The sequence below is a fragment of the Paralichthys olivaceus genome, chromosome 15 (assembly GCF_024713975.1).
Source record: "Paralichthys olivaceus isolate ysfri-2021 chromosome 15, ASM2471397v2, whole genome shotgun sequence".
Taxonomy (NCBI): Eukaryota; Metazoa; Chordata; class Actinopteri; order Pleuronectiformes; family Paralichthyidae; genus Paralichthys; species Paralichthys olivaceus.
The window spans coordinates 6,393,886-6,421,813 of record NC_091107.1 but is presented as its reverse complement, the minus strand read 5'-3'; the positions used below and the strand labels follow the sequence as shown (position 1 = coordinate 6,421,813).

General features: G+C 39.1%; 7 protein-coding genes across 9 annotated transcripts; all 7 read right to left on the bottom strand.

Annotated features, from left to right (window-relative positions):
* Window positions 1–865: 865 nt before the first annotated feature.
* On the bottom strand, window positions 866–3,758 carry LOC109635720 (olfactory receptor 1M1-like). The gene has a single exon (XM_020097073.2). It carries the CDS (start codon window positions 2,184–2,186, stop codon window positions 1,167–1,169), a length of 1,020 nt encoding a protein of 339 aa, XP_019952632.1. The 5' UTR covers window positions 2,187–3,758; the 3' UTR covers window positions 866–1,166.
* Window positions 3,759–4,207: 449 nt separating this feature from the next.
* On the bottom strand, window positions 4,208–6,229 carry LOC109635668 (olfactory receptor 1M1). 2 transcript variants are annotated; one of them, XM_020097007.2, is made up of 2 exons: window positions 5,664–6,229; window positions 4,208–5,519 (listed from the first exon to the last, which is right to left on the bottom strand). In XM_020097007.2, the coding sequence occupies exon 2, from the start codon at window positions 5,459–5,461 to the stop codon at window positions 4,457–4,459; it is 1,005 nt and encodes a 334-aa protein (XP_019952566.2). In that variant the 5' UTR covers window positions 5,462–5,519; window positions 5,664–6,229; the 3' UTR covers window positions 4,208–4,456. The 2 variants fall into 2 exon arrangements, with proteins under 2 accessions (XP_019952566.2, XP_019952565.2); XM_020097006.2 differs by having other exon boundaries at window positions 4,208–5,409.
* A 299-nt stretch (window positions 6,230–6,528) lies between these two features.
* On the bottom strand, window positions 6,529–7,878 carry coa4 (cytochrome c oxidase assembly factor 4 homolog). Of its 2 annotated transcripts, none has more exons than XM_020097008.2 (2): window positions 7,728–7,878; window positions 6,529–7,076 (listed from the first exon to the last, which is right to left on the bottom strand). In XM_020097008.2, the coding sequence occupies exon 2, from the start codon at window positions 7,055–7,057 to the stop codon at window positions 6,806–6,808; it is 252 nt and encodes an 83-aa protein (XP_019952567.1). In that variant the 5' UTR covers window positions 7,058–7,076; window positions 7,728–7,878; the 3' UTR covers window positions 6,529–6,805. The 2 variants fall into 2 exon arrangements, with proteins under 2 accessions (XP_019952567.1, XP_019952568.1); XM_020097009.2 differs by having other exon boundaries at window positions 6,529–7,079; window positions 7,728–7,877.
* An 80-nt stretch (window positions 7,879–7,958) lies between these two features.
* On the bottom strand, window positions 7,959–10,890 carry LOC138404849 (olfactory receptor 2A12-like). The gene has a single exon (XM_069510104.1). It carries the CDS (start codon window positions 10,505–10,507, stop codon window positions 9,560–9,562), a length of 948 nt encoding a protein of 315 aa, XP_069366205.1. The 5' UTR covers window positions 10,508–10,890; the 3' UTR covers window positions 7,959–9,559.
* A 2,493-nt stretch (window positions 10,891–13,383) lies between these two features.
* LOC138404834 (olfactory receptor 2A12-like) lies at window positions 13,384–14,831 on the bottom strand. The gene has a single exon (XM_069509977.1). The coding sequence runs from the start codon at window positions 14,457–14,459 to the stop codon at window positions 13,512–13,514; it is 948 nt and encodes a 315-aa protein (XP_069366078.1). The 5' UTR covers window positions 14,460–14,831; the 3' UTR covers window positions 13,384–13,511.
* Window positions 14,832–15,588: 757 nt separating this feature from the next.
* LOC138413830 (olfactory receptor 1J2-like) lies at window positions 15,589–19,542 on the bottom strand. Its single transcript, XM_069539949.1, has one exon. The coding sequence runs from the start codon at window positions 18,395–18,397 to the stop codon at window positions 17,450–17,452; it is 948 nt and encodes a 315-aa protein (XP_069396050.1). The 5' UTR covers window positions 18,398–19,542; the 3' UTR covers window positions 15,589–17,449.
* A 958-nt stretch (window positions 19,543–20,500) lies between these two features.
* On the bottom strand, window positions 20,501–22,813 carry LOC138404827 (olfactory receptor 1M1-like). Its single transcript, XM_069509928.1, has one exon. It carries the CDS (start codon window positions 22,345–22,347, stop codon window positions 21,400–21,402), a length of 948 nt encoding a protein of 315 aa, XP_069366029.1. The 5' UTR covers window positions 22,348–22,813; the 3' UTR covers window positions 20,501–21,399.
* Window positions 22,814–27,928: the final 5,115 nt, after the last annotated feature.

Below are 27,928 nucleotides of genomic sequence, written 5' to 3'. Positions count from 1 at the left end.
TTTCTGGGCACCAACATCCGTACGCCTGGATCATAAAACTCAACAGTGTAGAGAACAAGAGACACTTTGTCCCCTGATATTCACATCAGTACCTTAAGTCAAAAATATTGATCAGTTTTCTTTCTCTGCTTTATTTTTCAAAATGTCTCAGTATTTGCAAAGTAACATGAGGCATCACTTAAATATAATTATATACCAACAATTGTATTGTTAAAGGTTATTTTTATGTATTTTATGATGATTTATGTTTTATGATGAGCTGTCATTTCAGCCTGCTTTAGAGTGTTAAGTTATTTTATTTAACATTAAATTTTAGGTACCAGCGATCAAAATATTCATCCATACCTTCTGTGGCAGCATTTAAGTTAGAGACTGAGGAGGAACATGAATTATAATTAATTATGTAATTATATATATTATTCTATATAATTCCCAATGACTTGATGTCATGTACCTTTAGCTGGATGTTTTCAGAATGGCTCTAAACTTAATGCATTCATTCCTCCTTGACAATACATTTAATCCTATTGTGTGAATTTTTGTCGATCAAGGGGCCAAACATTTATATGACCCTTCCATATCAACACCATCATTTATCATAATGCTTATTTAAAGACAAGGTTAACATGTCCAATAATAACATGTTAATGAAACTTACAAATCTAACTCTCATTGCAATTTGTAATATTTTAAATTAAAGAATGACCCTGACAGCCCCTCACTCGTACAGCATTATGCACATAAAGCCACTAGAGGGCAGCCCCTCACCATACTATCATTATCATCAATACAATATAATCACCATACTGTGAGTAAGAATGATATGATGCGTACATGCACAGGGATGTTGTATTAGTGAGTTCAACAACAGCAAACATCTCATTTAATCAGTTTCTCCAAAAGAAAAGTGGAGACTGATTTGCTGGTAAGAACATTTTAAAAGAAGCAGAGCACACAGATGTTAAAAGTACATTTACAGAATAAAACCTACAAGAGGAAACAAACGGTAAAAGAAACAATTTATTTATTTTTTACATTTGGCCTCCTCTGAAAGCCTTTCAGCTAATTTTATTTAAATACTGTAAATGACCATAGAAAGGCAGAGGGTCAATTAGAAATTATAATTAATAAAAAAAATCTGAAATGGCAAAGTTTTCAAAATCTACTCATCGTGTTGATTTTTCTTTCACTGGAAGAACTCTCCGAGGTTTGTTCTCACGATGGACTGCTCCAATCTTTCCTCTTCTCACCAGCGCCAGGGCTCTGGTTTTGATCTCCTTGGTTTTCAGAGAATACACAATGGGATTCACGCAGGGAGGAAGACAAGAGGAGAGTGACAGGCTCAGCACTCGCTGGTCTGTGTCGATGATTCGCAGATAAAACCCTATGATGAAAATGGTGATCAGAGGAATGTAAAACACAGCGACGAGGATCAGGTGCTCGACACAAGTGGCCAAAGCTTTAAGCCGACTGTCCAGTGATTTCATCCTAAACACTGTCACCAGGATGCTGAGATAAGACAGGAGGATAAAAGTGAAGGGTGCAACAAGGAGCAAGTAAGTGAGCAAGGAGGCCACAGACCAGTGCATGGTGTAGTCATTACAGGCGAGTCTGAACACAGGGGCATAGTCACAGAAGTAGCTGAGAACTCTGACAGAGTTGCAGAAAGACAGTCGAGTCATTATAGCGACTGAAAACAGAAGGAGTCCCAGAGCAACGCACCACGTCAGGCCCACAATACAAGTCATGTTCTGCAGAGTGTTGATGGAATTGTGACGCAGAGGGAAACATATTGCGATCAACCGGTCGTAGGCAAGTATAGCAAGAGCGAACGACTCCAGAGTCCCAAAAGCATAGTAGAAAAACATCTGAACCAAGCACGAGTTGAAGGGAATGAAATTGTCCTTCACCAGAAATATCTTTATCATGCTGGGAATCGTGCACGTGTTCAGGATCACGTCGATCACTGCCAGGTTGACCACAGCCAGAAACTTTGGCGTGTGCAAACAGTTGTTAAAGGCAATGATGTAGATCACCAAACTGTTGAAGAGAACCGTGACCACGTAGACAAACGCCAGGAAGACAAAGTAGACGCTGATGGAAGAATACATCTGAAATCCCACGATGTAGAAGCCCGGAGGATGAATGATGACAGAGTCGTTTAAAACAGTCCTGGGAAAAGACATAGTTGGGCTCACACAGCTTCTTCAGTCTGAGAAAGAGAGAAAATCACAATCATGGAATAAAGATGCATCACTGAAACATTATCATCGTCACTACGTCTCACCTGATTTTCAGGTTGACTTGAACTCTGTGTCACGCCAACTCCTGCAGCAGAAGTGTCAGCAGCTGTCGGACTCTTTGACGACAGAAAATATACTTTCCCTGTCAACCTCCAGGGATTTCTACGTCCAACTGATATCGAGGAAGTCAAAGACGTTTAATTTGATCCTCAGAGAGCAACGCTGGAGCTCAGATTTAGATTTAAAACGATATGCACTCAAAATAAACATCTAATTGTGATTTGTGTCATAGTGATGTGATGAGTTTGATCATCTCACCGTTCCTTCTCAAAGCTGTGATACTGCACATGCAACCAAATTAATATAAAATAAAATAGAATAAAACAGGGCAAAATTGGGAAATGATGTTTGTATGTGTGTATTCCGATTAAGTAAAGAACTGATAAACCGCTTTTAAAAGTGCTATACAAAATTATTCTTGCTATTAGTCTGATTCTTCAAATAATAATATTAATAACAATAATAGAAATTTGCAGGTTCTATTCATTAGTTTGCCTGAAACACATAAACAGTTCTTTTTCTAAGTCAGAGCAAAGAAAACCGTCCGACCTGCTGAGGATGACCTCTGACCTGCTTCACAGTTTCTCTCTTGTGCTTGGTCACATTAAACTCGGAGAAGAAATGATGTCGCTTGTTTAGATATAAATAAATGTACTCTTCTAACAACTTCATGAGTTACTTTATAAAACTTTGAGAACTTTTTGAGAACTTTGTTTTCAAAGTGCAACAGACTCATCTATTGCATAATGTTCCCTGAGGATGAATTTATCATTAAACAAATGATTGTGAGCCAAAACAAAACGATTCTAATGAGACCAAGACGTGAAACCGTCACCAGAGAATCATAGTTAACGACCTTGTCTGAAACAACTGAAGCTTTCTTTACTTAAACTTCACACTAATTAATCTCAGTTGCACCAATTAAGAATAACAATTAAAAACTTGAGGGGATCAAGTGGAAGTGTACAATGTTTTTATGGAGCTTTCATTATATGCAAAGTAAATTCATGGTCACCACTGACTTTTGCATTTATGCTAGAAAAGTAGATTTAAATGTACAGTTTGATTTCATTCCGATTCTTATTTGCTTCTATAATTATTCACAGACTTGTGTTTCATGTTCATGGGGAAGAACTGTTCTGCTGTTGGCCTCGTAACTTTTTAGTGTAATTTAATAAATAACATTTCAGATTTTCTTCTCACACTCAGATCACTTTTTGGTTTAGTGTTCTTCGATGCACTCCCTGTGCCTGTGTGGGTTTTCCTCAGTTACTCTGAATGCTGCCCACAGCCTAAACACAGTTGCAGGTTAATTGGGGACTCCTTGTCTGTAGGTGTGACACTAGAATTGAGTAAATACAACAGAATGGTTATATTCTTCTTTTCTTGAATTACATCTAACCCCTCATGTCTGACCGAGGGATCGACCGTGTTCAGTTTATCAGTAAAATGTCTCATCAGTTAAACTCAGCGTTAGTGAACAGCTGAAGTGGTTTGAAATGTGAGAAACCTGAAAAATTAACGACAGGATTTTATAATCAAATCACTTGTAGTCTTGCGTGAAATGACGGGAGTTTGCCAAAAACCATCTTTCGTGTGAATGTGTAAGTGTGTTTGTGTGAGAGGAGCAGAACCTGCAGGGTCATCTGAGGAGCTGCATCACTTTTTTATACATTGCATTTATATAGATTTTCTAGTCTTGATGATTCAAAGACCTTTACAGTACAACTGTTTTATTGTTTTGCCATTCACACACACATTCATACGTCAGATGGGAATCTGGGATCAAATGACAGACCTTCTGGTTAGAGGACGACCACTTTACCCCCTCAGCCACAGCCGCCCCTAAGTATAAACAGTATATGTGGTGCAATCACTCTGTGAAGCATTGACAAACAAAATGATTCTTTTGATAAAATTATGTTTTATTAACAGTTATATCACATCTGCCCAGTATTTATTCAGATATGTGGGAAAACGTTTATTTTAAGCTTCATGTTACATGACGGAGGTAAAATGAAACAGTTCAATTATATATGAATTAGATTCAAGGCCCAGAGTCATCAGTTGACAGCAAAAAGAATATGTATGCATTATTTCACGCTAAAGATGTCATAAGATTATAGTTTAGGCTTTGAAACAATTATCCTAAATTATTGCTGTGCTATGTTGACCCTCCAAAAATTGCTTTTTTGTTGCGTCTTGGTTTTATGTTTTCTAATAAGCGCCAGGGCTCTGACTTTTATCTCTTTAGTTTTTAATGAATATACAATAGGATTGACGCAGGGGGGGATGCAGGAGGCCAGTGATAGACTGAGCACACGCTGGTCTGGCTCAATGACCCTCAGATAAAACCCAATCATGAAAATGACCAGCAGAGGAATGTAAAATATAGCAACAAGGATGATATGTTCAACACACGTGGCCAAAGCTTTGAATCGACTTCCTAAAGATTTCATCCTGAACACTGTCACCAGGATGCTGATGTAAGACAGAAAAATAAACGTACAGGGTAGTCCGAGATTCACAAAAGAGAGAACAGAAGCTGCAGACCAATGCATTGTGTAGTCATTACAGGCGAGCCTGAACACAGGCGCATAGTCACAGAAGTAGCTGAACACGCTGACAGATCTGCAGAAAGACAGTCGGGTCATTATAATGGTTGCAAATGCCGTCACTCCCAAAGCAACGCACCACGTCAGGCCCACAATACAAGACATGCTCCGTAGTGTGTTGATCGAGTTTTGACGCAGAGGGAAACATATCGCGATCAACCGGTCGTAAGCAAGTACAGCAAGAGCGTACGAATCCAATGAGACACACGTGTAATACACATACATTTGTACAAAACATAGGTTGAATGGAATGAAGTTATCCTTCATGAGAAATATCTTTATCATGCTGGGAATCGTGCACGTGTTCAGGACTAAATCGATCACTGCCAGGTTGACCACAGCCAGAAACTTTGGAGTGTGTAAGCAACGATTAGAGGCAATTACATAGATCACCAAACTGTTGAAGAGAACCGTGACCACGTAGACTAAGGCCAGAAAGATGAAGTAGACGCTGACAGAGGGAATCTTCTGAAATCCAATGATGTAGAAGCCTGGAGGATGAACGATGACAGAGTCGTTTAAAACAGTCCTGGGAAAAGACATTTGAGCTCCAGAGGCTCCAGAGTGCTGGAGGTCGGCCTCTGTGTGAAGGCTCTTCAGTCTAAAGAACAAGGACATTAAGATCTTATTCTACATTAGACCTCAATAAACACTTGGGTACATGCATAACCGTATTAGTGTTATATAGAATATATTCATAACATACATGCAAAAGTAGAAAAGTACAAATCTGACTATTCCATACCTGATGCTCTGTTAATGAAAGGATTGTTCTGCAGCAGCTCTGTCTGATGCTTCATCTTCACGCAGTCTGACCAGGGAACAGTGGAAGATATAGTAAGTCCTCACTGATCTCCTGAGATAAAACTCTTATTATTGAGGTTACTTGTATCCATGGAGAGCAGGTGGTTGTTTGCTCCGACTCAGCTTCTCTGGTGCTCCAAATAAACATCCGATTATTGATGTAAAAAGTTAGTTTAAGTATCTCATGACGCCACTTTCAAAAACATACGAACTTATCAAAATAGAATCAGTGACAGATGAGTCAGGCTCACTAAACCGTCGTCTAAACCAGCGCTCTCATACTTTTTTAAAAAATAAAAATTGTTGTCCCAGCAAGTTAACAAACATATTGATTTTCTCTGGCATGTGTGACCAGCCTGGAAACCTACTGCTGTTTGGAATCACTGACTAATATTGTTCATGGTAACTTTGTATTATATTATAATATATACAAATAAATATCAGATGTTACATTTTGATAGCATCACATTTTGTTGAGGAATATTTTAGAGGTTGTGTCTTGACAATATACTGGAAATTGAAACTGTGAATATTTGAGTTTTGAAAGATAATCTTGAGCTAAAAGAGACCCATATAAACCAACTAGACAATTTGTGGTGTTGGCTAAGTTGGCCTGGAAGAAGTTTGGGGAATTAGTGCATTTAATGAAAACTAGAGAATGTATTTAACTAGTTCAATAATTTAGGTTGTTTATTTGTAAACACAAAAATAATATTTATAACTGTTCCGACCAAGATGTGTAATGAGCGCAGAAAATAAAATGTTCTTCTTCCAACATGCACACACACTCATTAAATATAAATAAATCAGTATGAAAAGTCTATTTTAATCAACACATCATATCTATCGTTCAGCTCCCCACAACACACCAAAAAATCTAACTCAGGATTTTATCAAGATGCTTATAATTTAGTTTCATATATTATTAAAGTAGGTGCAGTCTTTTGATTCAAAACATGTGAAGCAGGCCCTGCTGTGTGTGTGTGTGTGTGTGTGTGTGTGTGTGTGTGTGTGTGTGTGTGTGTGTGTGTGTGTGTGTGTGTGTGTGTGTGTGTGTGTGTGTGAGAGAGTGGTTTGGCGAGTTCAGCTGGCAGTAGACTCAGTGGACATTGGCTGCTGCTTCATCAGCTGTTTTTTCCGGGCGTTTTGGAAATCCATCATGCAGTCCTTGAAAGTCTGGACCTGGCTCTGGCACACTCTCCAGTCCTGGTGCTCAGCCATGCACTCCTGCACAGCGTAATGCAGCTCGGCACAACCAGTCTGAGATATCATCCGTTCAACGGGGTCGTCCTCGTCATCATTCCGGCTGCGGTCATGGGGTGAGGGGGACGTCATTCTGTGTTGTTTCAGGCCGCTGCTGAGGAAAACACACCATGTTACATATAAACTAGCGATGCAACAACCACAAAACAACTACACAACCATGTAGCCGCTCCTTCACGCAGTCGTTGCTGTTCTCGTAGCATTGGAATCTGTATTAGAAGAGGGTCTCTTGTGATTACACGGCCGAAACCCCTGATGACACTAAGGTACACTACTGGAGATATGTCCCTAACAGCCACTGGTTAGGTTAGATTACTTTATTTGTACCTGTTTGTTTTGCTGGTGGTCAATAACATCAGATGGAGGTAGTCATTAATTACTGAGGTAGAACCTAAAAGGGATATTCTCCATTTTGTCCTTCGTTCTAAAATGGGACAAACACTTGATGAAGCTAAGGTGAACACCTGAGGTTACGTCACTTACATTGTCCTTCAAACGTACATGGATATCCACCATCTCCTCCTCTATTCTAAATAAATTGCAAACTACAACATTTGACAAAACTCAAGTAATTTCAGTTGGCAACGATACAGATAAATGTTCGTGTTGAAAACAGGTCTTCTACATGTGATGATCTGTTGAGTTGCTGTGGTTAAGAGTCAAACTGCAGCAGAGGCTCCTCGGACTTTACGCAACATTTTCGAGAATATAACTAACCACCGCAAATATTCACATCTCTCACCACAGTCCTGAGCTGCTGGTTCTGTCTGTGTGACGACGGGTCCGTCCACAAACCCACTTTAACTCAAAATAACCCGCACGACTCGGTTTCACACAGGGGGACACGTTAGAGCGGCGGACAACAGTGCACCCGGAAAATACCTCCGCGGACACGCAGACAAAAGTTCCGCTGTGTGGAGAGAACTACGGTGGCCGAGACGGCGCCTGTATTAATCCCATTGTCTACTCATTGAAAACAAAGGAGATCAAAGGCAGAATCGTGGCACTGGTGTGGAGAGTGAAAATAAACCGGGGACAGTGTGAGACAGGAAACCGTCCTTTGTGTTATTATACTCAAATTGAATCTGTACACGTATAAACATTTTGAATTGCATTTCTATAAACTCAGGATTGATTGATGAATATAAACTTTTGTTTGCTAAAAGAAAATGTAAATGTTATTTTAACACGTTTCTTCAAATCTGTTCTCTTTTTATTTGAAGTACATTTCTTATATGAAAAGTTCTATAGAAATACAGTTTGTTATTATTATTACTTCTGTTGCTCAGAAATCAGAGCTTGTTGCAAACATATCTTTTGAACACTCTATTGCATAATGTTCCCTGAAGATGCATTTATAATTAAACAGGTCACATAGTGAGTGAAGACTAAACACATCTAATGAGCTCAGTTTGTGTTGATATCGCTGGAGAGTTTTGGTTAAAGACCTTGTCTTTAATAAACAAACCTTTTACTGTATAAACTTCAGGCTAATTAATCTCAGTTGTACCCACTGGTGATAAAAACAAGTAGATTGAGTGTTTTTGTTTTTGAGAGGCTGCAATTTACTTGAAGTAACACCTATACTTTTTAAGAGTTTGAAGATGAAGGCAAATTTCCTCTGGTTACTCCTTTTTTTTTTCTTTTTTACCAAATGAGATGTTTAAGCTCAAACCAGCAGTTTCTGCTTTGTTTTATAAATTATAAGCTTCTCAAAGACCTTAAAACACCAACATCCATTCAGACTTTAAACCTAATTATCCGCTGGTTGTTATAGATTCGTTTTTAGGCAAGTGTCTTTAAATATAGATGTTATTTCATTTTAGTCTCTGTGTCACTTCATGAAGAGGAACATTCAATAATACATGTGAATTATTCCTCATTCTCCTGGAGCGCTGCACCAAAATGAACAAACAAAGTGTTTCTATCCAAACAGTTTATCTTCATCCATCAATCCTGAGTTTATAGAAATGCAATTACCTTTTTCTACAGGTACACCTTACATTTGAGTATAATAACACAAAGGACGGTTTACTGTCTCACACTGTATCATAGTCTTTATTTACTCAGTTTTACAGAACATGAAGAACAATACATTTAAGTTAAGGCCTGGAGGCCTGTGTCCTCAGTGAGGTGAAATGAACCTTCAGATCGACCTTATCTTAATTAACAAACTGCATTTCTGATGAGGAACAACTAACAGCACATAGACTTAAAATCTCTGCAAGTACCACAGTTAAACACAATAACTGCACTTTATGTTTCATCACATCATGTTCAATTTAAAGTGTCGGCTACAGAAAGAACGATAGTGTTAAAAATGACCTGGGACATGTATTTTATTCATACATTTGCCAAGTGTCCATGTAATAACAGAACATTTAAAAAAACAATATTCTGAAAATCATAATTGAATCATAAGAATTTCATCTCTATCCGTTCCACATGCTGACGAGTTAGATAATCAATAGAAAATTTCAAAAACAAGGCTCAGAAAAGTGTCTCTTCTCTTTCTCTTCTCTCTCTCTCCTCTCTCTCTTCTCTTCTCGTTGATTCAGGATTGAAATGAAGATGTCAAGGGTTTATTTTCACTCTCCACACCAATGCCACGATTCTGGTTTTGATCTCCTTTGTTTTCAATGAGTAGACAATGGGATTAATGCAGGGGGGGAGACAAGAGGCGAGCGAAAGGCTGAGCACTCGCTGGTCTGGATCAACAGATCCTAGAAAGAGCCCAATTAAGAAAATGCTGAAAATAGGAACATAATATATACCCACAAGAATGAGGTGCTCAATGCAAGTGGTGAGAGCTTTCATCCTGCTGCTCACTGACTTCATCTTGAACACCGTCACAATGATGCTGATGTAGGACAGAAGAATGAAAGTGAAGGGGCCTAACAGATTGAACAAAGAAGCTGAAGCTACGGACCACTGCAGTGAGATATCATTGCAGGCGAGTCTAAACACCGGCGCATAGTCACAGAAGTAGCTGAACACTCTGACAGATCTGCAGAAAGACAGTCGAGTCATGATCACTGTGCTGTATGTAAGCAATCCCACGTTGTAAACCCAAGTCACACCAACAATGCAAAACATTATTGGCCGTGTGTTTAAAATGTTCTGACGCAGAGGGAAACAAATTGCAATCAACCTGTCATAGGCAAGTATAGCGAGCGCATAAGACTCCAGAGACACATTAACATAGTGCACAAACATTTGCAGCAGACAGAGGTTGAAGGGAACAAAGTTGTCCTTAACCAAGAACGTCTTAATCATGCTGGGAATCGTGCTCGTGTTCAACATCACATCAATTACCGCAAGGTTGACGACTGCTAAAAACTTTGGGGTGTGTAAGTTGTGGTCAAGAGCGATTATGCACATCAATAACAAATTGAACACGACTGTGACTAAATAGACAAACGCCATAAAGATGATGAAGACACTGATGTAGGGAAACGTCTGGAATCCGATGATATAGAAGCCTGGAGGATGAATGATGCCAGAGTCATTTACAAGAGACATAGTTGAGCTCCTCCTCTGGACCACACAGTGTGAAATTTCTCAAGTCTGAACGAGAGGAAAACATGACATCTTATCACCGACTGCATTAGTCTTTCCAATCACATACATCAAAACAAACCTTTAAACATGTGCATTAAGAAAACATTGTTTCTCATTCTGTATTATAATGATTCATTTGAACACAGGACAAAATACAAGTTTACTGTTGCTGCACCTGGTCTGTTGCAGATCACTGTGCACAGTAGGACTCCATATGATGCTGACACCATCAGTAGCAGCCACTGACTGTCTGCACGTCTGACCTGACCTCAGTAGAAAATATACCCCCCTCACTTCTCTCCCGAGGTAACATTCAACCTTCTAATTAAGAATAACAAGGACAAAATAAAAGATTGATCCACTGAGAGTCGCCCAAACAAACTTCTAATGATTGTTTTTCTGAAACTAAGCACTTCAACATATTATCTCAACAGCAAAATATTGGTGGAGTAATAAATACCATTGAAACCTAGTCAGCGAGGTTTGGAACTGAAATGTTAAGGTTATATATCAGATTTTAAACTTCAATATGGCAGACAACAACTATTTTCTATGTCCACCAGTCTCTGGGCTACACATGGCACGGTGCTAACAATGCCAGCCATGCTAACTTGCACGTAGGCCCACTGAGAGTCTCACACAGAGGTTCAGACCCAAACAGGAAGTTGCTGGTGGGTCTAGTTTACCAGTCTACATGGCTAGCTGGATTTTTTCTCTTCTTTGGTTTCCTGCACACAGTGATTTTATTCAGTTGTGCTTCTGGTTGTGCTTTGTAGCCACTGTTGAAGGCCATCCATAATCTCGCTCCCTCACACCTTTCCATACTCCTGCATATTGACACACACTCCCGCACTCTCAGGTCTTCTTCTTCCATCCACCTCACTGTACCACCTGCCCGCTTGACCACCATGGCAAATAGAGCCTTCAGACACTCCGCTCCCCTGCCTCTGGAACTCCCTCCCAACAGACATCCATAACATTGACTCTCTCTCCATTTTCAAATCCTGTCACAAAACCCATCTTTTTAATTTGGCATATTCAGTTTGATATGTTGCATAATGTTTCACTCACTGTTAATTGTATTGATCTTTTTGATACATTGGTTTTTATGTTCTGTTTTTATCTCTGCCTAGTAAGGTGACTTCTAGTTCTGTGAAAGGCGCCTATAAATAAAATGCTTACTTTCACTTGGTTTTTGCAACACCTGTAGACAGTGTAGTTGTACGGCTGGCACACCTTGATGCCTTTATCTCTAGCTGACTGGATCAATGCAGTTTTACAGGCCTGCCGGAGAAAACAATTGACATCAGAGAAGCTAGTTCAGTGAATGTCTGTGAAAGAAAACACAAAACATTTCTCTTCGCTTCAGCCTTTAACTCCATCTTGCACTTGCCTGCACTCCTGCACTCTTATATTTTTGATTACTTTCTTTCTTTTCTGCTTTTCTGCATTTTTTAATTTTAATTTAATTTGATTTCTTTTTCTTTTTTCTTTCCTTTTCTTGTAAATGTCATCTTAACATGTCCTTATGTTTCTTAGAATGTGTTCTCTTCTTATTTAAAGTACAGTATGTTTTAATTTTGTATCTTTATTGTATGTGAAGTAATTTGAGTGGTATTTCTGGTATGAAAGGTGCTAATATTATTTGTATTACTTCTGTTGCTCAGAAATCAGAGCTTGTTGCAAACATATCTTTTCAAAGGGTAAGTTGAACACTCTATTGCATAATGTTCTCTGAAGATGCATTTATAATTAAACAGGTCACATAGTGAGTGAACACTAAACACATCTAATGAGCTCAGTTTGTATTGATATCGCTGGAGAGTTTTGGTTAAAGACCTTGTCTTTAACAAACAAATCTTTTACTGTATAAACTTCAGGCTAATTAATCTCAGTTGTACCCACTGGTGATAAAAACAATTAAATCGAGTGTTTTTGTTTTTGAGAGGCTGCAATTTACTTGAAGTTACACCTATACTTTTTAAGAGTTTGAAGATGAAGGCAAATTTCCTCTGGTTACTCCTTTTTTTTTTCTTTTTTACCAAATGAGATGTTTAAGCTCAAACCAGCAGTTTCTGCTTTGTTTTATAAATTATAAGCTTCTCAAAGACCTTAAAACACCAACATCCATTCAGACTTTAAACCTAATTATCCGCTGGTTGTTATAGATTCGTTTTTAGGCAAGTGTCTTTAAATATAGATGTTATTTCATTTTAGTCTCTGTGTCACTTCATGAAGAGGAACATTCAATAATACATGTGAATTATTCCTCATTCTCCTGGAGCGCTGCACCAAAATGAACAAACAAAGTGTTTCTATCCAAACAGTTTATCTTCATCCATCAATCCTGAGTTTATAGAAATGCAATTACCTTTTTCTACAGGTACACCTTACATTTGAGTATAATAACACAAAGGACGGTTTACTGTCTCACACTGTATCATAGTCTTTATTTACTCAGTTTTACAGAACATGAAGGACAATACATTTAAGTTAAGGTCTGGAGGCCTGTGTCCTCAGTGAGGTGAAATGAACCTTCAGATCGACCTTAACTTAATTAACAAACTGCATTTCTGATGAGGAACAACAAACAGCACATAGACTTAAAATCTCTGCAAGTACCACAGTTAAACACAATAACTGCACTTTATGTTTCATCACATCATGTTCAATTTAAAGTGTCGGCTACAGAAAGAACGATAGTGTTAAAAATGACTTGGGACATGTATTTTATTCATACATTTGCCAAGAGTCAATGTAATAACAGAACATTTAAAAAAACAATATTCTGAAAATCATAATTGAATCATAAGAATTTCATCTCTATCCGTTCCACATGCTGACGAGTTAGATAATCAATAGAAAATTTCAAAAACAAGGCTCAGAAAAGTGTCTCTTCTCTTTCTCTTCTCTCTCTCTTCTCTCTCTCTTCTCTTCTCGTTGATTCAGGATTGAAATGAAGATGTCAAGGGTTTATTTTCACTCTCCACACCAATGCCACGATTCTGGTTTTGATCTCCTTTGTTTTCAATGAGTAGACAATGGGATTAATGCAGGGGGGGATACAAGAGGCGAGCGAAAGGCTGAGCACTCGCTGGTCTGGATCAACAGATCCTAGAAAGAGCCCAATTAAGAAAATGCTGAAAATAGGAACATAATATATACCCACAAGAATGAGGTGCTCAATGCAAGTGGTGAGAGCTTTCATCCTGCTGCTCACTGACTTCATCTTGAACACCGTCACAATGATGCTGATGTAGGACAGAAGAATGAAAGTCAAGGGGCCTAACAGATTGAACAAAGAAGCTGAAGCTACGGACCACTGCAGTGAGTAATCATTGCAGGCGAGTCTAAACACCGGCGCATAGTCACAGAAGTAGCTGAACACTCTGACAGATCTGCAGAAAGACAGTCGAGTCATGATCACTGTGCAGTATGTAAGCCATCCCACGTTGTAAACCCAAGTCACACCAACAATGCAAAACATTATTGGCCGTGTGTTTAAAATGTTCTGACACAGAGGGAAACAAATTGCAATCAACCTGTCATAGGCAAGTATAGCGAGCGCATAAGACTCCAGAGACACATTAACATAGTGCACAAACATTTGCAGCAGACAGAGGTTGAAGGGAACAAAGTTGTCCTTAACCAAGAACGTCTTAATCATGCTGGGAATCGTGCTCGTGTTCAACATCACATCAATTACCGCAAGGTTGACGACTGCTATAAACTTTGGGGTGTGTAAGTTGTGGTCAAGAGCGATTATGCACATCAATAACAAATTGAAGACGACTGTGACTAAATAGACAAACGCCATAAAGATGATGTAGACACTGATGTAGGGAAACGTCTGGAATCCGATGATATAGAATCCTGGAGGATGAATGATGCCAGAGTCATTTACAAGAGACATAGTTGAGCTCCTCCTCTGGACCACACAGTGTGAAATGTCTCAAGTCTGAACGAGAGGAAAACATGACATCTTATCACCGACTGCATTAGTCTTTCCAATCACATACATCAAAACAAACCTTTAAACATGTGCATTAAGAAAACATTGTTTCTCATTCTGTATTATAATGATTCATTTGAACACAGGACAAAATACAAGTTTACTGTTGCTGCACCTGGTCTGTTGCAGATCACTGTGCACAGTAGGACTCCATATGATGCTGACACCATCAGTAGCAGCCACTGACTGTCTGCACGTCTGACCTGACCTCAGTAGAAAATATACCCCCCTCACTTCTCTCCCGAGGTAACATTCAACCTTCTAATTAAGAATAACAAGGACGAAATAAAAGATTGATCCGCTGAGAGTCGCCCAAACAAACTTCTGATTGTTTTTCTGAAACTAAGCACTTCAACTTATTATCTCAACAGCAAAATATTGGTGGAGTAATAAATACCATTGAAACCTAGTCAGCGAGGTTTGGAACTGAAATGTTAAGGTTATATATCAGATTTTAAACTTCAATATGGCAGACAACAACTATTTTCTATGTCCACCAGTCTCTGGGCTACACATGGCACGGTGCTAACAATGCCAGCCATGCTAACTTGCACGTAGGCCCACTGAGAGTCTCACACAGAGGTTCAGACCCAGACAGGAAGCTGCTGGTGGGTCTAGTTTACCAGTCTACATGGCTAGCTGGATTTTTTCTCTTCTTTGGATTCCTGCACACAGTGATTTTATTCAGTTGTGCTTCTGGTTGTGTTTTGTAGCCACTGTTGAAGGCCATCCATAATCTCGCTCCCTTACACCTTTCCATACTCCTGCATATTGACACACACACCCGCACTCTCAGGTCTTCTTCTTCCATCCACCTCACTGTACCACCTGCCCGCTTGACCACCATGGCATATAGAGCCTTCAGACACTCCGCTCCCCTGCCTCTGGAACTCCCTCCCAACAGACATCCATAACATTGACTCTCTCTCCATTTTCAAATCCTGTCACAAAACCCATCTTTTTAATTTGGCATATTCAGTTTGATATGTTGCATAATGTTTCACTCACTGTTAATTGTATTGATCTTTTTGATACATTGGTTTTTATGTTCTGTTTTTATCTCTGCCTAGTAAGGTGACTTCTAGTTCTGTGAAAGGCGCCTATAAATAAAATGCTTACTTTCACTTGGTTTTTGCAACACCTGTAGACAGTGTAGTTGTACGGCTGGCACACCTTGATACCTTTATCTCTAGCTGACTGGATCAATGCAGTTTTACAGGCCTGCCGAAGAAAACAATTGACATCAGAGAAGCTAGTTCAGTGAATGTCTGTGAAAGAAAACACAAAACATTTCTCTTCGCTTCAGCCTTTAACTCCATCTTGCACTTGCCTGCACTCCTGCACTCTTACATTTTTGATCACTTTCTTTCTTTTCTGCTTTTCTGCATTTTTTAATTTTAATTTGATTTCTTTTTCTTTTTTCTTTCCTTTTCTTGTAAATGTCATCTTAACATGTCATTATGTTTCTTAGAATGTGTTCTCTTCTTATTTAAAGTACAGTATGTTTTAATTTTGTATCTTTATTGTATGTGAAGTAATTTGAGTGGTATTTCTGGTATGAAAGGTGCTAATATTATTTGTATTACTTCTGTTGCTCAGAAATCAGAGCTTGTTGCAAACATATCTTTTCAAAGGGTAAGTTGAACACTCTATTGCATAATGTTCCCTGAAGATGCATTTATAATTAAACAGGTCACATAGTGAGTGAACACTAAACACATCTAATGAGCTCAGTTTGTGTTGATATCGCTGGAGAGTTTTGGTTAAAGACCTTGTCTTTAACAAACAAACCTTTTACTGTATAAACTTCAGGCTAATTAATCTCAGTTGTACCCACTGGTGATAAAAACAAGTAGATTGAGTGTTTTTGTATTTGAGAGGCTGCAATTTACTTGAAGTTACACCTATACTTTTTAAGAGTTTGAAGATGAAGGCAAATTTCCTCTGGTTACTCCTTTTTTTTTTCTTTTTTACCAAATGAGATGTTTAAGCTCAAACCAGCAGTTTCTGCTTTGTTTTATAAATTATAAGCTTCTCAAAGACCTTAAAACACCAACATCCATTCAGACTTTAAACCTAATTATCCGCTGGTTGTTATAGATTCGTTTTTAGGCAAGTGTCTTTAAATATAGATGTTATTTCATTTTAGTCTCTGTGTCACTTCATGAAGAGGAACATTCAATAATACATGTGAATTATTCCTCATTCTCCTGGAGCGCTGCACCAAAATGAACAAACAAAGTGTTTCTATCCAAACAGTTTATCTTCATCCATCAATCCTGAGTTTATAGAAATGCAATTACCTTTTTCTACAGGTACACCTTACATTTGAGTATAATAACACAAAGGACGGTTTACTGTCTCACACTGTATCATAGTCTTTATTTACTCAGTTTTACAGAACATGAAGAACAATACATTTAAGTTAAGGCCTGGAGGCCTGTGTCCTCAGTGAGGTGAAATGAACCTTCAGATCGACCTTATCTTAATTAACAAACTGCATTTCTGATGAGAAACAACTAACAGCACATAGACTTAAAATCTCTGCAAGTACCACAGTTAAACACAATAACTGCACTTTATGTTTCATCACATCATGTTCAATTTAAAGTGTCGGCTACAGAAAGAACGATAGTGTTAAAAATGACCTGGGACATGTATTTTATTCATACATTTGCCAAGTGTCAATGTAATAACAGAACATTTAAAAAAACAATATTCTGAAAATTGAATCATAAGATTTTCATCTCTATCCGTTCCACATGCTGACGAGTTAGATAATCAATAGAAAATTTCAAAAACAAGGCTCAGAAAAGTGTCTCTTCTCTTTCTCTTCTCTCTCTCTCCTCTCTCTCTTCTCTTCTCGTTGATTCAGGATTGAAATGAAGATGTCAAGGGTTTATTTTCACTCTCCACACCAATGCCGTGATTCTGGTTTTGATCTCCTTTGTTTTCAATGAGTAGACAATGGGATTAATGCAGGGGGGGAGACAAGATGCGAGCGAAAGGCTGAGCACTCGCTGGTCTGGATCAACAGATCCTAGAAAGAGCCCAATTAAGAAAATGCTGAAAATAGGAACATAATATATACCCACAAGAATGAGGTGCTCAATGCAAGTGGTGAGAGCTTTCATCCTGCTGCTCACTGACTTCATCTTGAACACAGTCACAATGATGCTGATGTAGGACAGAAGAATGAAAGTGAAGGGGCCTAACAGATTGAACAAAGAAGCTGAAGCTGCGGACCACTGCAGTGAGATATCATTGCAGGCGAGTCTAAACACCGGCGCATAGTCACAGAAGTAGCTGAACACTCTGACAGATCTGCAGAAAGACAGTCGAGTCATGATCACTGTGCTGTATGTAAGCAATCCCACGTTGTAAACCCAAGTCACACCAACAATGCAAAACATTATTGGCCGTGTGTTTAAAATGTTCTGACGCAGAGGGAAACAAATTGCAATCAACCTGTCATAGGCAAGTATAGCGAGCGCATAAGACTCCAGAGATCCACTGAAATAGTGCACAAACATTTGCAGCAGACAGAGGTTGAAGGGAACAAAGTTGTCCTTAACCAAGAACGTCTTAATCATGCTGGGAATCGTGCTCGTGTTCAAGATCACATCAATTACCGCAAGGTTGACGACTGCTAAAAACTTTGGGGTGTGTAAGTTGTGGTCAAGAGCGATTATGCACATCAATAACAAATTGAACACGACTGTGACTAAATAGACAAACGCCATAAAGATGATGAAGACACTGATGTAGGGAAACGTCTGGAATCCGATGATATAGAAGCCTGGAGGATGAATGATGCCAGAGTCATTTACAGGAGACATAGTTGAGCTCCTCCTCTGGACCACACAGTGTGAAATGTCTCAAGTCTGAACGAGAGGAAAACATGACATCTTATCACCGACTGCATTAGTCTTTCCAATCACATACATCAAAACAAACCTTTAAACATGTGCATTAAGAAAACATTGTTTCTCATTCTGTATTATAATGATTCATTTGAACACAGGACAAAATACAAGTTTACTGTTGCTGCACCTGGTCTGTTGCAGATCACTGTGCACAGTAGGACTCCATATGATGCTGACACCATCAGTAGCAGCCACTGACTGTCTGCACGTCTGACCTGACCTCAGTAGAAAATATACCCCCCTCACTTCTCTCCCGAGGTAACATTCAACCTTCTAATTAAGAATAACAAGGACAAAATAAAAGATTGATCCACTGAGAGTCGCCCAAACAAACTTCTAATGATTGTTTTTCTGAAACTAAGCACTTCAACTTATTATCTCAACAGCAAAATATTGGTGGAGTAATAAATACCATTGAAACCTAGTCAGCGAGGTTTGGAACTGAAATGTTAAGGTTATATATCAGATTTTAAACTTCAATATGGCAGACAACAACTATTTTCTATGTCCACCAGTCTCTGGGCTACACATGGCACGGTGCTAACAATGCCAGCCATGCTAACTTGCACGTAGGCCCACTGAGAGTCTCACACAGAGGTTCAGACCCAAACAGGAAGCTGCTGGTGGGTCTAGTTTACCAGTCTACATGGCTAGCTGGATTTTTTCTCTTCTTTGGTTTCCTGCACACAGTGATTTTATTCAGTTGTGCTTCTGGTTGTGTTTTGTAGCCACTGTTGAAGGCCATCCATAATCTCGCTCCCTCACACCTTTCCATACTCCTGCATATTGACACACACACCCGCACTCTCAGGTCTTCTTCTTCCATCCACCTCACTGTACCACCTGCCCGCTTGACCACCATGGCAAATAGAGCCTTCAGACACTCCGCTCCCCTGCCTCTGGAACTCCCTCCCAACAGACATCCATAACATTGACTCTCTCTCCATTTTCAAATCCTGTCACAAAACCCATCTTTTTAATTTGGCATATTCAGTTTGATATGTTGCATAATGTTTCACTCACTGTTAATTGTATTGATCTTTTTGATACATTGGTTTTTATGTTCTGTTTTTATCTCTGCCTAGTAAGGTGACTTCTAGTTCTGAGAAAGGCGCCTATAAATAAAATGCTTACTTTCACTTGGTTTTTGCAACACCTGTAGACAGTGTAGTTGTACGGCTGGCACACCTTGATGCCTTTATCTCTAGCTGACTGGATCAATGCAGTTTTACAGGCCTGCCGAAGAAAACAATTGACATCAGAGAAGCTAGTTCAGTGAATGTTTGTGAAAGAAAACACAAAACATTTCTCTTCGCTTCAGCCTTTAACTCCATCTTGCACTTGCCTGCACTCCTGCACTCTTATATTTTTGATTACTTTCTTTCTTTTCTGCTTTTCTGCATTTTTTAATTTTAATTTAATTTGATTTCTTTTTCTTTTTTCTTTCCTTTTCTTGTAAATGTCATCTTAACATGTCCTTATGTTTCTTAGAATGTGTTCTCTTCTTATTTAAAGTACAGTTAAGTATGTTTTAATTTTGTATCTTTATTGTATGTGAAGTAATTTGAGTGGTATTTCTGGTATGAAAGGTGCTAATATTATTTGTATTACTTCTGTTGCTCAGAAATCAGAGCTTGTTGCAAACATATCTTTTCAAAGGGTAAGTTGAACACTCTATTGCATAATGTTCTCTGAAGATGCATTTATAATTAAACAGGTCACATAGTGAGTGAACACTAAACACATCTAATGAGCTCAGTTTGTGTTGATATCGCTGGAGAGTTTTGGTTAAAGACCTTGTCTTTAACAAACAAATCTTTTACTGTATAAACTTCAGGCTAATTAATCTCAGTTGTACCCACTGGTGATAAAAACAAGTAGATTGAGTGTTTTTGTTTTTGAGAGGCTGCAATTTACTTGAAGTAACACCTATACTTTTTAAGAGTTTGAAGATGAAGGCAAATTTCCTCTGGTTACTCCTTTTTTTTTCTTTTTTACCAAATGAGATGTTTAAGCTCAAACCAGCAGTTTCTGCTTTGTTTTATAAATTATAAGCTTCTCAAAGACCTTAAAACACCAACATCCATTCAGACTTTAAACCTAATTATCCGCTGGTTGTTATAGATTCGTTTTTAGGCAAGTGTCTTTAAATATAGATGTTATTTCATTTTAGTCTCTGTGTCACTTCATGAAGAGGAACATTCAATAATACATGTGAATTATTCCTCATTCTCCTGGAGCGCTGCACCAAAATGAACAAACAAAGTGTTCCTATCCAAACAGTTTATCTTCATCCATCAATCCTGAGTTTATAGAAATGCAATTACCTTTTTCTACAGGTACAGCTTACATTTGAGTATAATAACACAAAGGACGGTTTACTGTCTCACACTGTATCATAGTCTTTATTTACTCAGTTTTACAGAACATGAAGAACAATACATTTAAGTTAAGGCCTGGAGGCCTGTGTCCTCAGTGAGGTGAAATGAACCTTCAGATCGACCTTAACTTAATTAACAAACTGCATTTCTGATGAGGAACAACAAACAGCACATAGACTTAAAATCTCTGCAAGTACCACAGTTAAACACAATAACTGCACTTTATGTTTCATCACATCATGTTCAATTTAAAGTGTTGGCTACAGAAAGAACGATAGTGTTAAAAATGACCTGGGACATGTATTTTATTCATACATTTGCCAAGTGTCAATGTAATAACAGAACATTTAAAAAAACAATATTCTGAAAATTGAATCATAAGATTTTCATCTCTATCCGTTCCACATGCTGACGAGTTAGATAATCAATAGAAAATTTCAAAAACAAGGCTCAGAAAAGTGTCTCTTCTCTTTCTCTTCTCTCTCTCTTCTCTCTCTCTTCTCTTCTCGTTGATTCAGGATTGAAATGAAGATGTCAAGGGTTTATTTTCACTCTCCACACCAATGCCACGATTCTGGTTTTGATCTCCTTTGTTTTCAATGAGTAGACAATGGGATTAATGCAGGGGGGGAGACAATAGGCGAGCGACATGCTGAGCACTCGCTGGTCTGGATCAACAGATCCTAGAAAGAGCCCAATTAAGAAAATGCTGAAAATAGGAACAAAAAATATACCCACAAGAATGAGGTGCTCAATGCAAGTGGTGAGAGCCTTCATCCTGCTGCTCACTGACTTCATCTTGAACACAGTCACAATGATGCTGATGTAGGACAGAAGAATGAAAGTGAAGGGGCCTAACAGATTGAACAAAGAAGCTGAAGCTGCGGACCACTGCAGTGAGATATCATTGCAGGCGAGTCTAAACACCGGCGCATAGTCACAGAAGTAGCTGAACACTCTGACAGATCTGCAGAAAGACAGTCGAGTCATGATCACTGTGCTGTATGTAAGCAATCCCACGTTGTAAACCCAAGTCACACCAACAATGCAAAACATTATTGCCCGTGTGTTTAAAATGTTCTGACGCAGAGGGAAACAAATTGCAATCAACCTGTCATAGGCAAGTATAGCGAGCGCATAAGACTCCAGAGATCCACTGAAATAGTGCACAAACATTTGCAGCAGACAGAGGTTGAAGGGAACAAAGTTGTCCTTAACCAAGAACGTCTTAATCATGCTGGGAATCGTGCTCGTGTTCAACATCACATCAATTACCGCAAGGTTGACGACTGCTAAAAACTTTGGGGTGTGTAAGTTGTGGTCAAGAGCAATTATGCACATCAATAACAAATTGAACACGACTGTGACTAAATAGACAAACGCCATAAAGATGATGAAGACACTGATGTAGGGAAACGTCTGGAATCCGATGATATAGAATCCTGGAGGATGAATGATGCCAGAGTCATTTACAAGAGACATAGTTGAGCTCCTCCTCTGGACCACACAGTGTGAAATGTCTCAAGTCTGAACGAGAGGAAAACATGACATCTTATCACCGACTGCATTAGTCTTTCCAATCACATACATCAAAACAAACCTTTAAACATGTGCATTAAGAAAACATTGTTTCTCATTCTGTATTATAATGATTCATTTGAACACAGGACAAAATACAAGTTTACTGTTGCTGCACCTGGTCTGTTGCAGATCACTGTGCACAGTAGGACTCCATATGATGCTGACACCATCAGTAGCAGCCACTGACTGTCTGCACGTCTGACCTGACCTCAGTAGAAAATATACCCCCCTCACTTCTCTCCCGAGGTAACATTCAACCTTCTAATTAAGAATAACAAGGACGAAATAAAAGATTGATCCGCTGAGAGTCGCCCAAACAAACTTCTAATGATTGTGTTTCTGAAACTAAGCACTTCAACTTATTATCTCAACAGCAAAATATTTTTAATTTGGCATATTCAGTTTGATATGTTGCATAATGTTTCACTCACTGTTAATTGTATTGATCTTTTTGATACATTGGTTTTTATGTTCTGTTTTTATCTCTGCCTAGTAAGGTGACCTTGAGTGTTGTGAAATGCACTAATAAATACAATGTATAACTAATACTATTACTTTACTTGGTTTTTGCAACACTTGTAGACAGTGTAGTTGTATGGCTGGCACACCTTGATTACAACAGGAACTGAGGAATGAGGTTTCGATGGATGATGATTTGTTTTGGTCTGAGATGCTGGTACTATTGTCACATCTTGACCCAGTTCGGACCCGTTATCCAATTGCAAATAGTCTGAGTACAAGTGAGAAAGAAGTGCAAAAACAACACCAACAAAAGACCCCACCAAACTTTGCATAAACTTGAAGTGTATAAAGTGACTCAACGACTTAACATAATGACATTGGCAATGAACAGTTTTCCCGTGGGGACTATTAACACCCACATAGGACATGGTGACCCCAGACAAAAGGATTCTCCGCTGCCTTTCTGACTCCTGGGAACCTGCTAATGAGCCTTATTTGTGATGTCATTACCAAAGGATGCTGGTTAATGACCTTGAATGTAACAAACAAACCTTTAACTGTTTAGACTTAAGCCTAATTAATCTCATCTGCATCCATTAGGAGATTCGCAATTATAACCTTCTCTAAAGGGCTGCAGCCCCCCCACACCCCTGATACCCTCTCTGAAGTCACTTCTCTTTAATTGGAGGGTTAAGTGTGACAAACACTGAACTTCAGGTGCCATTAAACTTCAGATTGTTTGCACAGTTCTTTGCTGAATAGACAAAGTTCTGCAGAAGCAGAGGCTGGAGACTGTGCTGACGACTCATAAAACATGGAGAAGTTACTTTTGTGCAACATCCGAACATTCCTAGACAACTTTAAAAGATCTCCTTGTAATGATGTTTGGAATACAACATATACCAAGTGAGGTGTTTATGAGCTTTCAGAAACAGTATTGGATGTTGATCGGCTGATATATGAACCGCTCAATATGGGGGGGCTTATTTTGAAAATCAAGGTTCTTTACACATTTCCTGATAACATCCTGTTGCTATGGGGGGGGGGGCTTATTTTGAAAATCCAGATTGATTATATGCACCTGTTATCTCCCAATTGGGAGAGAGACGAAGAAGAAGCTCTGGTGCACCCCCTGAAACAAATGCTTCTGACCTGGAGACAGTAGGTCTAGTTTAATGATAAAATGAATTTTTGTTATAAATTCCGATGAGTCAGTCATGAAAGTGTCAGATTGCCAGATTAGACTGAATATATGTACTTCTAAGACAAGGCCATGAATAATCACAGCATTAATGTTCTATGCGTTCCCTGCAATGCAACTCTATCGTATGTTCAAGCCATATTTTAGTTGACTGACCTTGTCCAACTTATAATGAGGGACAGAATCAAATCATGAGGATAAAGGCTGGACTTTGATTTATGTAGGTTGTTGGTTGACGATAGATGAGTGGCCAGGAGGCTCCTAATGAAGCAAAACCTCCTCCAACTGACATGAACGGAGAAGAAAATTGGTTTTGAAGTTTCGGGAGCTTGGATAGAAACTCTGAGAATAGTTCTTTTGTGAAACAGTTGAGCACAAACTTGACTTTTCAGGCAACATAAAAACTAGAATAAGTGAATATAGTGTGCTGCAGGCGGTGCATAGTAGATAGATAGTTACTTTATTGATCCCAAGGGTTATTTAGGAAAAGGCTTGGCTAACACTACACACCTGAACATGGAAAACCAACTGAAATGTTGCAGCTGCCAAAAAAACTACAGGGAGGCAGTGGTTGACATATTTTAAAGGTCCAGTGTATAAGATTTAGGTGAAAGGGAACTATTGGCAGATATTTAATGGAGATTACTCCTCATGATGTTTTATCTAGTTCATTTCATCTAAATTGTATGAATTGTAGTTTTCTTTACCCCAGAAAAGGCCCTTTATATTCCAATACTTTATATTTACATCGAGGGGACCCTCTTTACGGAGGCCGCCATGTTTTTTTTACATCAGTCCAGACAAGTTTTTATGACAACTAAAGGCTACCACAGGTTCTTTTCCACTTTTGGAAGGGGCGGTTGAGGTGAGGGGTGTTCAACTGCAACATGCAATTTCAACACTAGATATCATAAAATTGGATGCTGCAAAAATTTAGTGTGCATTCATGTGCACACAGAGTGATATAGGTTGTACTGATCCTCTCCAGAAAACATGATGTCAGAGCTCCTTCAGTTTGATGATAACATGTGCAGGATCCAGAAGAGGTCAGTGTTCTGTCACAATTAACATTCTTGGGTATATGTGCACATGTGCTTTACAGAACATCTCACACACATTGGAGGGTAGAAGCAGTGATGGTGTTGCACAGTGACTGAGGTTGCATATTAAAACTCAGGTTGACTTCAGACTGCACCGAGCAGAAAAAGCTCAGACGTTGACGGACAGGTTGTCAGAACGGATGCTGTTTTCCCTGAGGTAACGGAGGTGGGTGTGATGATAAGCAGCTCCTCTTCAGTGAAGGACAACATGAAATATTCAAACTGCAGACTCTGCACTTTTTTTCCTCTACACCCGTTTGAGTGAGACGCTGCCCATCACAGACAAACACTGCTCACGGTCACTGGCGGCTAATTAGCAGAGCTACAGTAGATGGTGGTGTGATTAATGAGAGCCAGATTTAATGAGCACTTAACGCTTCAAAGTCATGTGGATGAGTAATTGTCATACGGCATCTGAATGGTTCAGTAATAAAAAAGGGAAAACCAGTGTGTTGGAATGTGTTTTTGTGTTAAACTGTAATTAAACTGAAGCCACTGTGGTGCACTTTTGTCAATTACACCAAAGAGATGAGTAAATGTTTTACAATCAAAGCAAGACAAGTGGAGCTGGATAGTTCTGTTGAGAAACAAGCGTATACGATTAAATGAGAATTTTCCCTCATCAAAACAAGAGAATCTTCTTTGATTATGTTTTAATACGATTCATGGGTTCATAAATAAATGATAATGATCTGGCTTATATGTCCTAAACTAAGGCGAACATAGAGTAACAACAAATTATTACTATTCTATGGCTGCACTGACTGGGTGCTCATCCCTGAACCCCAGAGGAGGTTAGGGGAGGGATCGGAGGAAAATATTCCCTCAAAACATAATGATGTATATTTTACGTTTTACTTGTTTTGGTGAACTTAAAACAGATGCCAAAAATAAGTGATTGTATCTATTCTAAAAAGTAAAATCCAAAAACACTTTCCACCAGAAAGGTCAGGGCATGAAATCCTCAGATGGCACGCACACCTCTGCCATCAGTCCGCCGGATCTAGTAGTTGATTAGAATGTGCACTAAATTGCACACACTCATAGACTTCTACCAAGATTTGTGGAAATCTGTTCTTTAGTTTTTTATGCATAATCCTGAGCACAACAACCAACCAAACACCCACCTACCCAACCAACTAACCAACCACCTACCCAACCAACTAACCAATCACCCACCTACCCAACCACCCACCCAACCAACAACCAACCAAACACCCACCTACCCAACCAACTAACCAACCACCTACCCAACCAACTAACCAACCACCTACCTACCCAACCACCCACCCAACCAACAACCAACCAAACACCCACCTACCCAACCAACTAACCAACCACCCACCCAACCAACAACCAACCAAACACCCACCTACCCAACCAACTAACCAACCACCTACCTACCCAACCACCCACCCAACCAACAACCAACTAACCAACCACCTACCCAACCAACTAACCAACCACCTACCTACCCAACCACCCACCCAACCAACAACCAACCAAACACCCACCTACCCAACCAACTAACCAACCACCTACCCAACCAACTAACCAATCACCCACCTACCCAACCAACTAACCAATCACCCACCCAACCAACCACCTACCCAACCGGCCAACCAACCAATTAACCAACATGGAAGAAGAAGAAAAGGGTGAAGATATAACTTATTGAAAGTATTAATAATTTGCAAACCAATATTAATTGTTTTTTAAATTGATTTCAGCATCATATTCATATCATGCAGGATTCAAACAGGAGCCACAGAAAGTGTTAGTTTTTTCTTTTGCCAAAATGAGCTTGGCACAAAAAAAGCACAGCTAATACTCATACCAAGTAATTATTCATTCAGTTATTGATGGAGTTATTTCCACTTGTTCTTCCCTCTTGTCCTTGACAGGACGGTCCAGCCAGTAAAAGCTTAATTAAGAGCCTCTCAGCAGCGGATATCCAGTACCATGGGAAACAACCTGTAAAACTGCTGTGGACGAGGCTTTTAAGAAATGACATTACCGGTAAGATCATCAGAAAATCTTTCTGTGATGCACAGAGAAGCATAGTTATCCTTAACAAGGTTTTACAGCAGTGTAGGCATCACAGCACTGTCTACTGGGGAAACATTTATACAATACAATACACCTTTTCTTTTACTCTTACAGATCAAATCATAGTCTTAACATTTCAGTCATGACTCACAAACACATAAACAGTTGCAGCCGGGAATGGTTTAAGGTGCAAGTCCTCCGTTTTAGAGGTCGCAATCCAAGAATGATGGAAACTGTCTGAGACACACCTTTGCATTTACACTGTTAATCAACATGTAATGAAGTTTGTCCTCTGAGAGATTAAGGTCAGAAGTTCCTCGCTACATCTTTCTCACACTGTACAATGCTGACTATTTCTTTTTGGTAATTGACAGGCGGGTCAGTGGTCTTAATTAGTGTATAGATCTGTAGTACTGCTTGTTAAGACAGAAATCCGCTCTCATGGTCAGAGGCCGATCGACCCGTGGCACTGGCCCATGCTCCTGATCGAACCCCTCGTGGCCTTTGAGCTCAGAGACCAGACAAACGTTCACAGTGTCAGACTGAAGCACATTGGTTCCCATGGTTTGTAATAACAACACAGTCGACAGAAAACAGAAATATTGACTGGAGAAATATTCCTTTACTCCTATATACAGATTTATCTTCCTGTGTGGAAGCTTTGGATGTA

What these genes read in the sequence shown, in the direction of transcription:
- LOC138404849 (XM_069510104.1), bottom strand. Translation starts at nt 10,507, where the DNA reads ATGTCTCTTGTAAATGACTCTGGCATCATTCATCCTCCAGGCTTCTAT.
- LOC109635668 (XM_020097006.2), bottom strand. Translation starts at nt 5,718, where the DNA reads ATGAAGCATCAGACAGAGCTGCTGCAGAACAATCCTTTCATTAACAGA. An exon ending in TTTCATTAACAGAGCATCAG is followed by an intron (nt 5,410 to 5,663) that starts GTATGGAATAGT and finishes TTCATCCTCCAG; the next exon opens with GCTTCTACATCATTGGATTT.
- LOC138404827 (XM_069509928.1), bottom strand. Translation starts at nt 22,347, where the DNA reads ATGTCTCTTGTAAATGACTCTGGCATCATTCATCCTCCAGGATTCTAT.
- LOC109635720 (XM_020097073.2), bottom strand. Translation starts at nt 2,186, where the DNA reads ATGTCTTTTCCCAGGACTGTTTTAAACGACTCTGTCATCATTCATCCT.
- LOC138413830 (XM_069539949.1), bottom strand. Translation starts at nt 18,397, where the DNA reads ATGTCTCCTGTAAATGACTCTGGCATCATTCATCCTCCAGGCTTCTAT.
- LOC138404834 (XM_069509977.1), bottom strand. Translation starts at nt 14,459, where the DNA reads ATGTCTCTTGTAAATGACTCTGGCATCATTCATCCTCCAGGATTCTAT.
- coa4 (XM_020097008.2), bottom strand. Translation starts at nt 7,057, where the DNA reads ATGACGTCCCCCTCACCCCATGACCGCAGCCGGAATGATGACGAGGAC.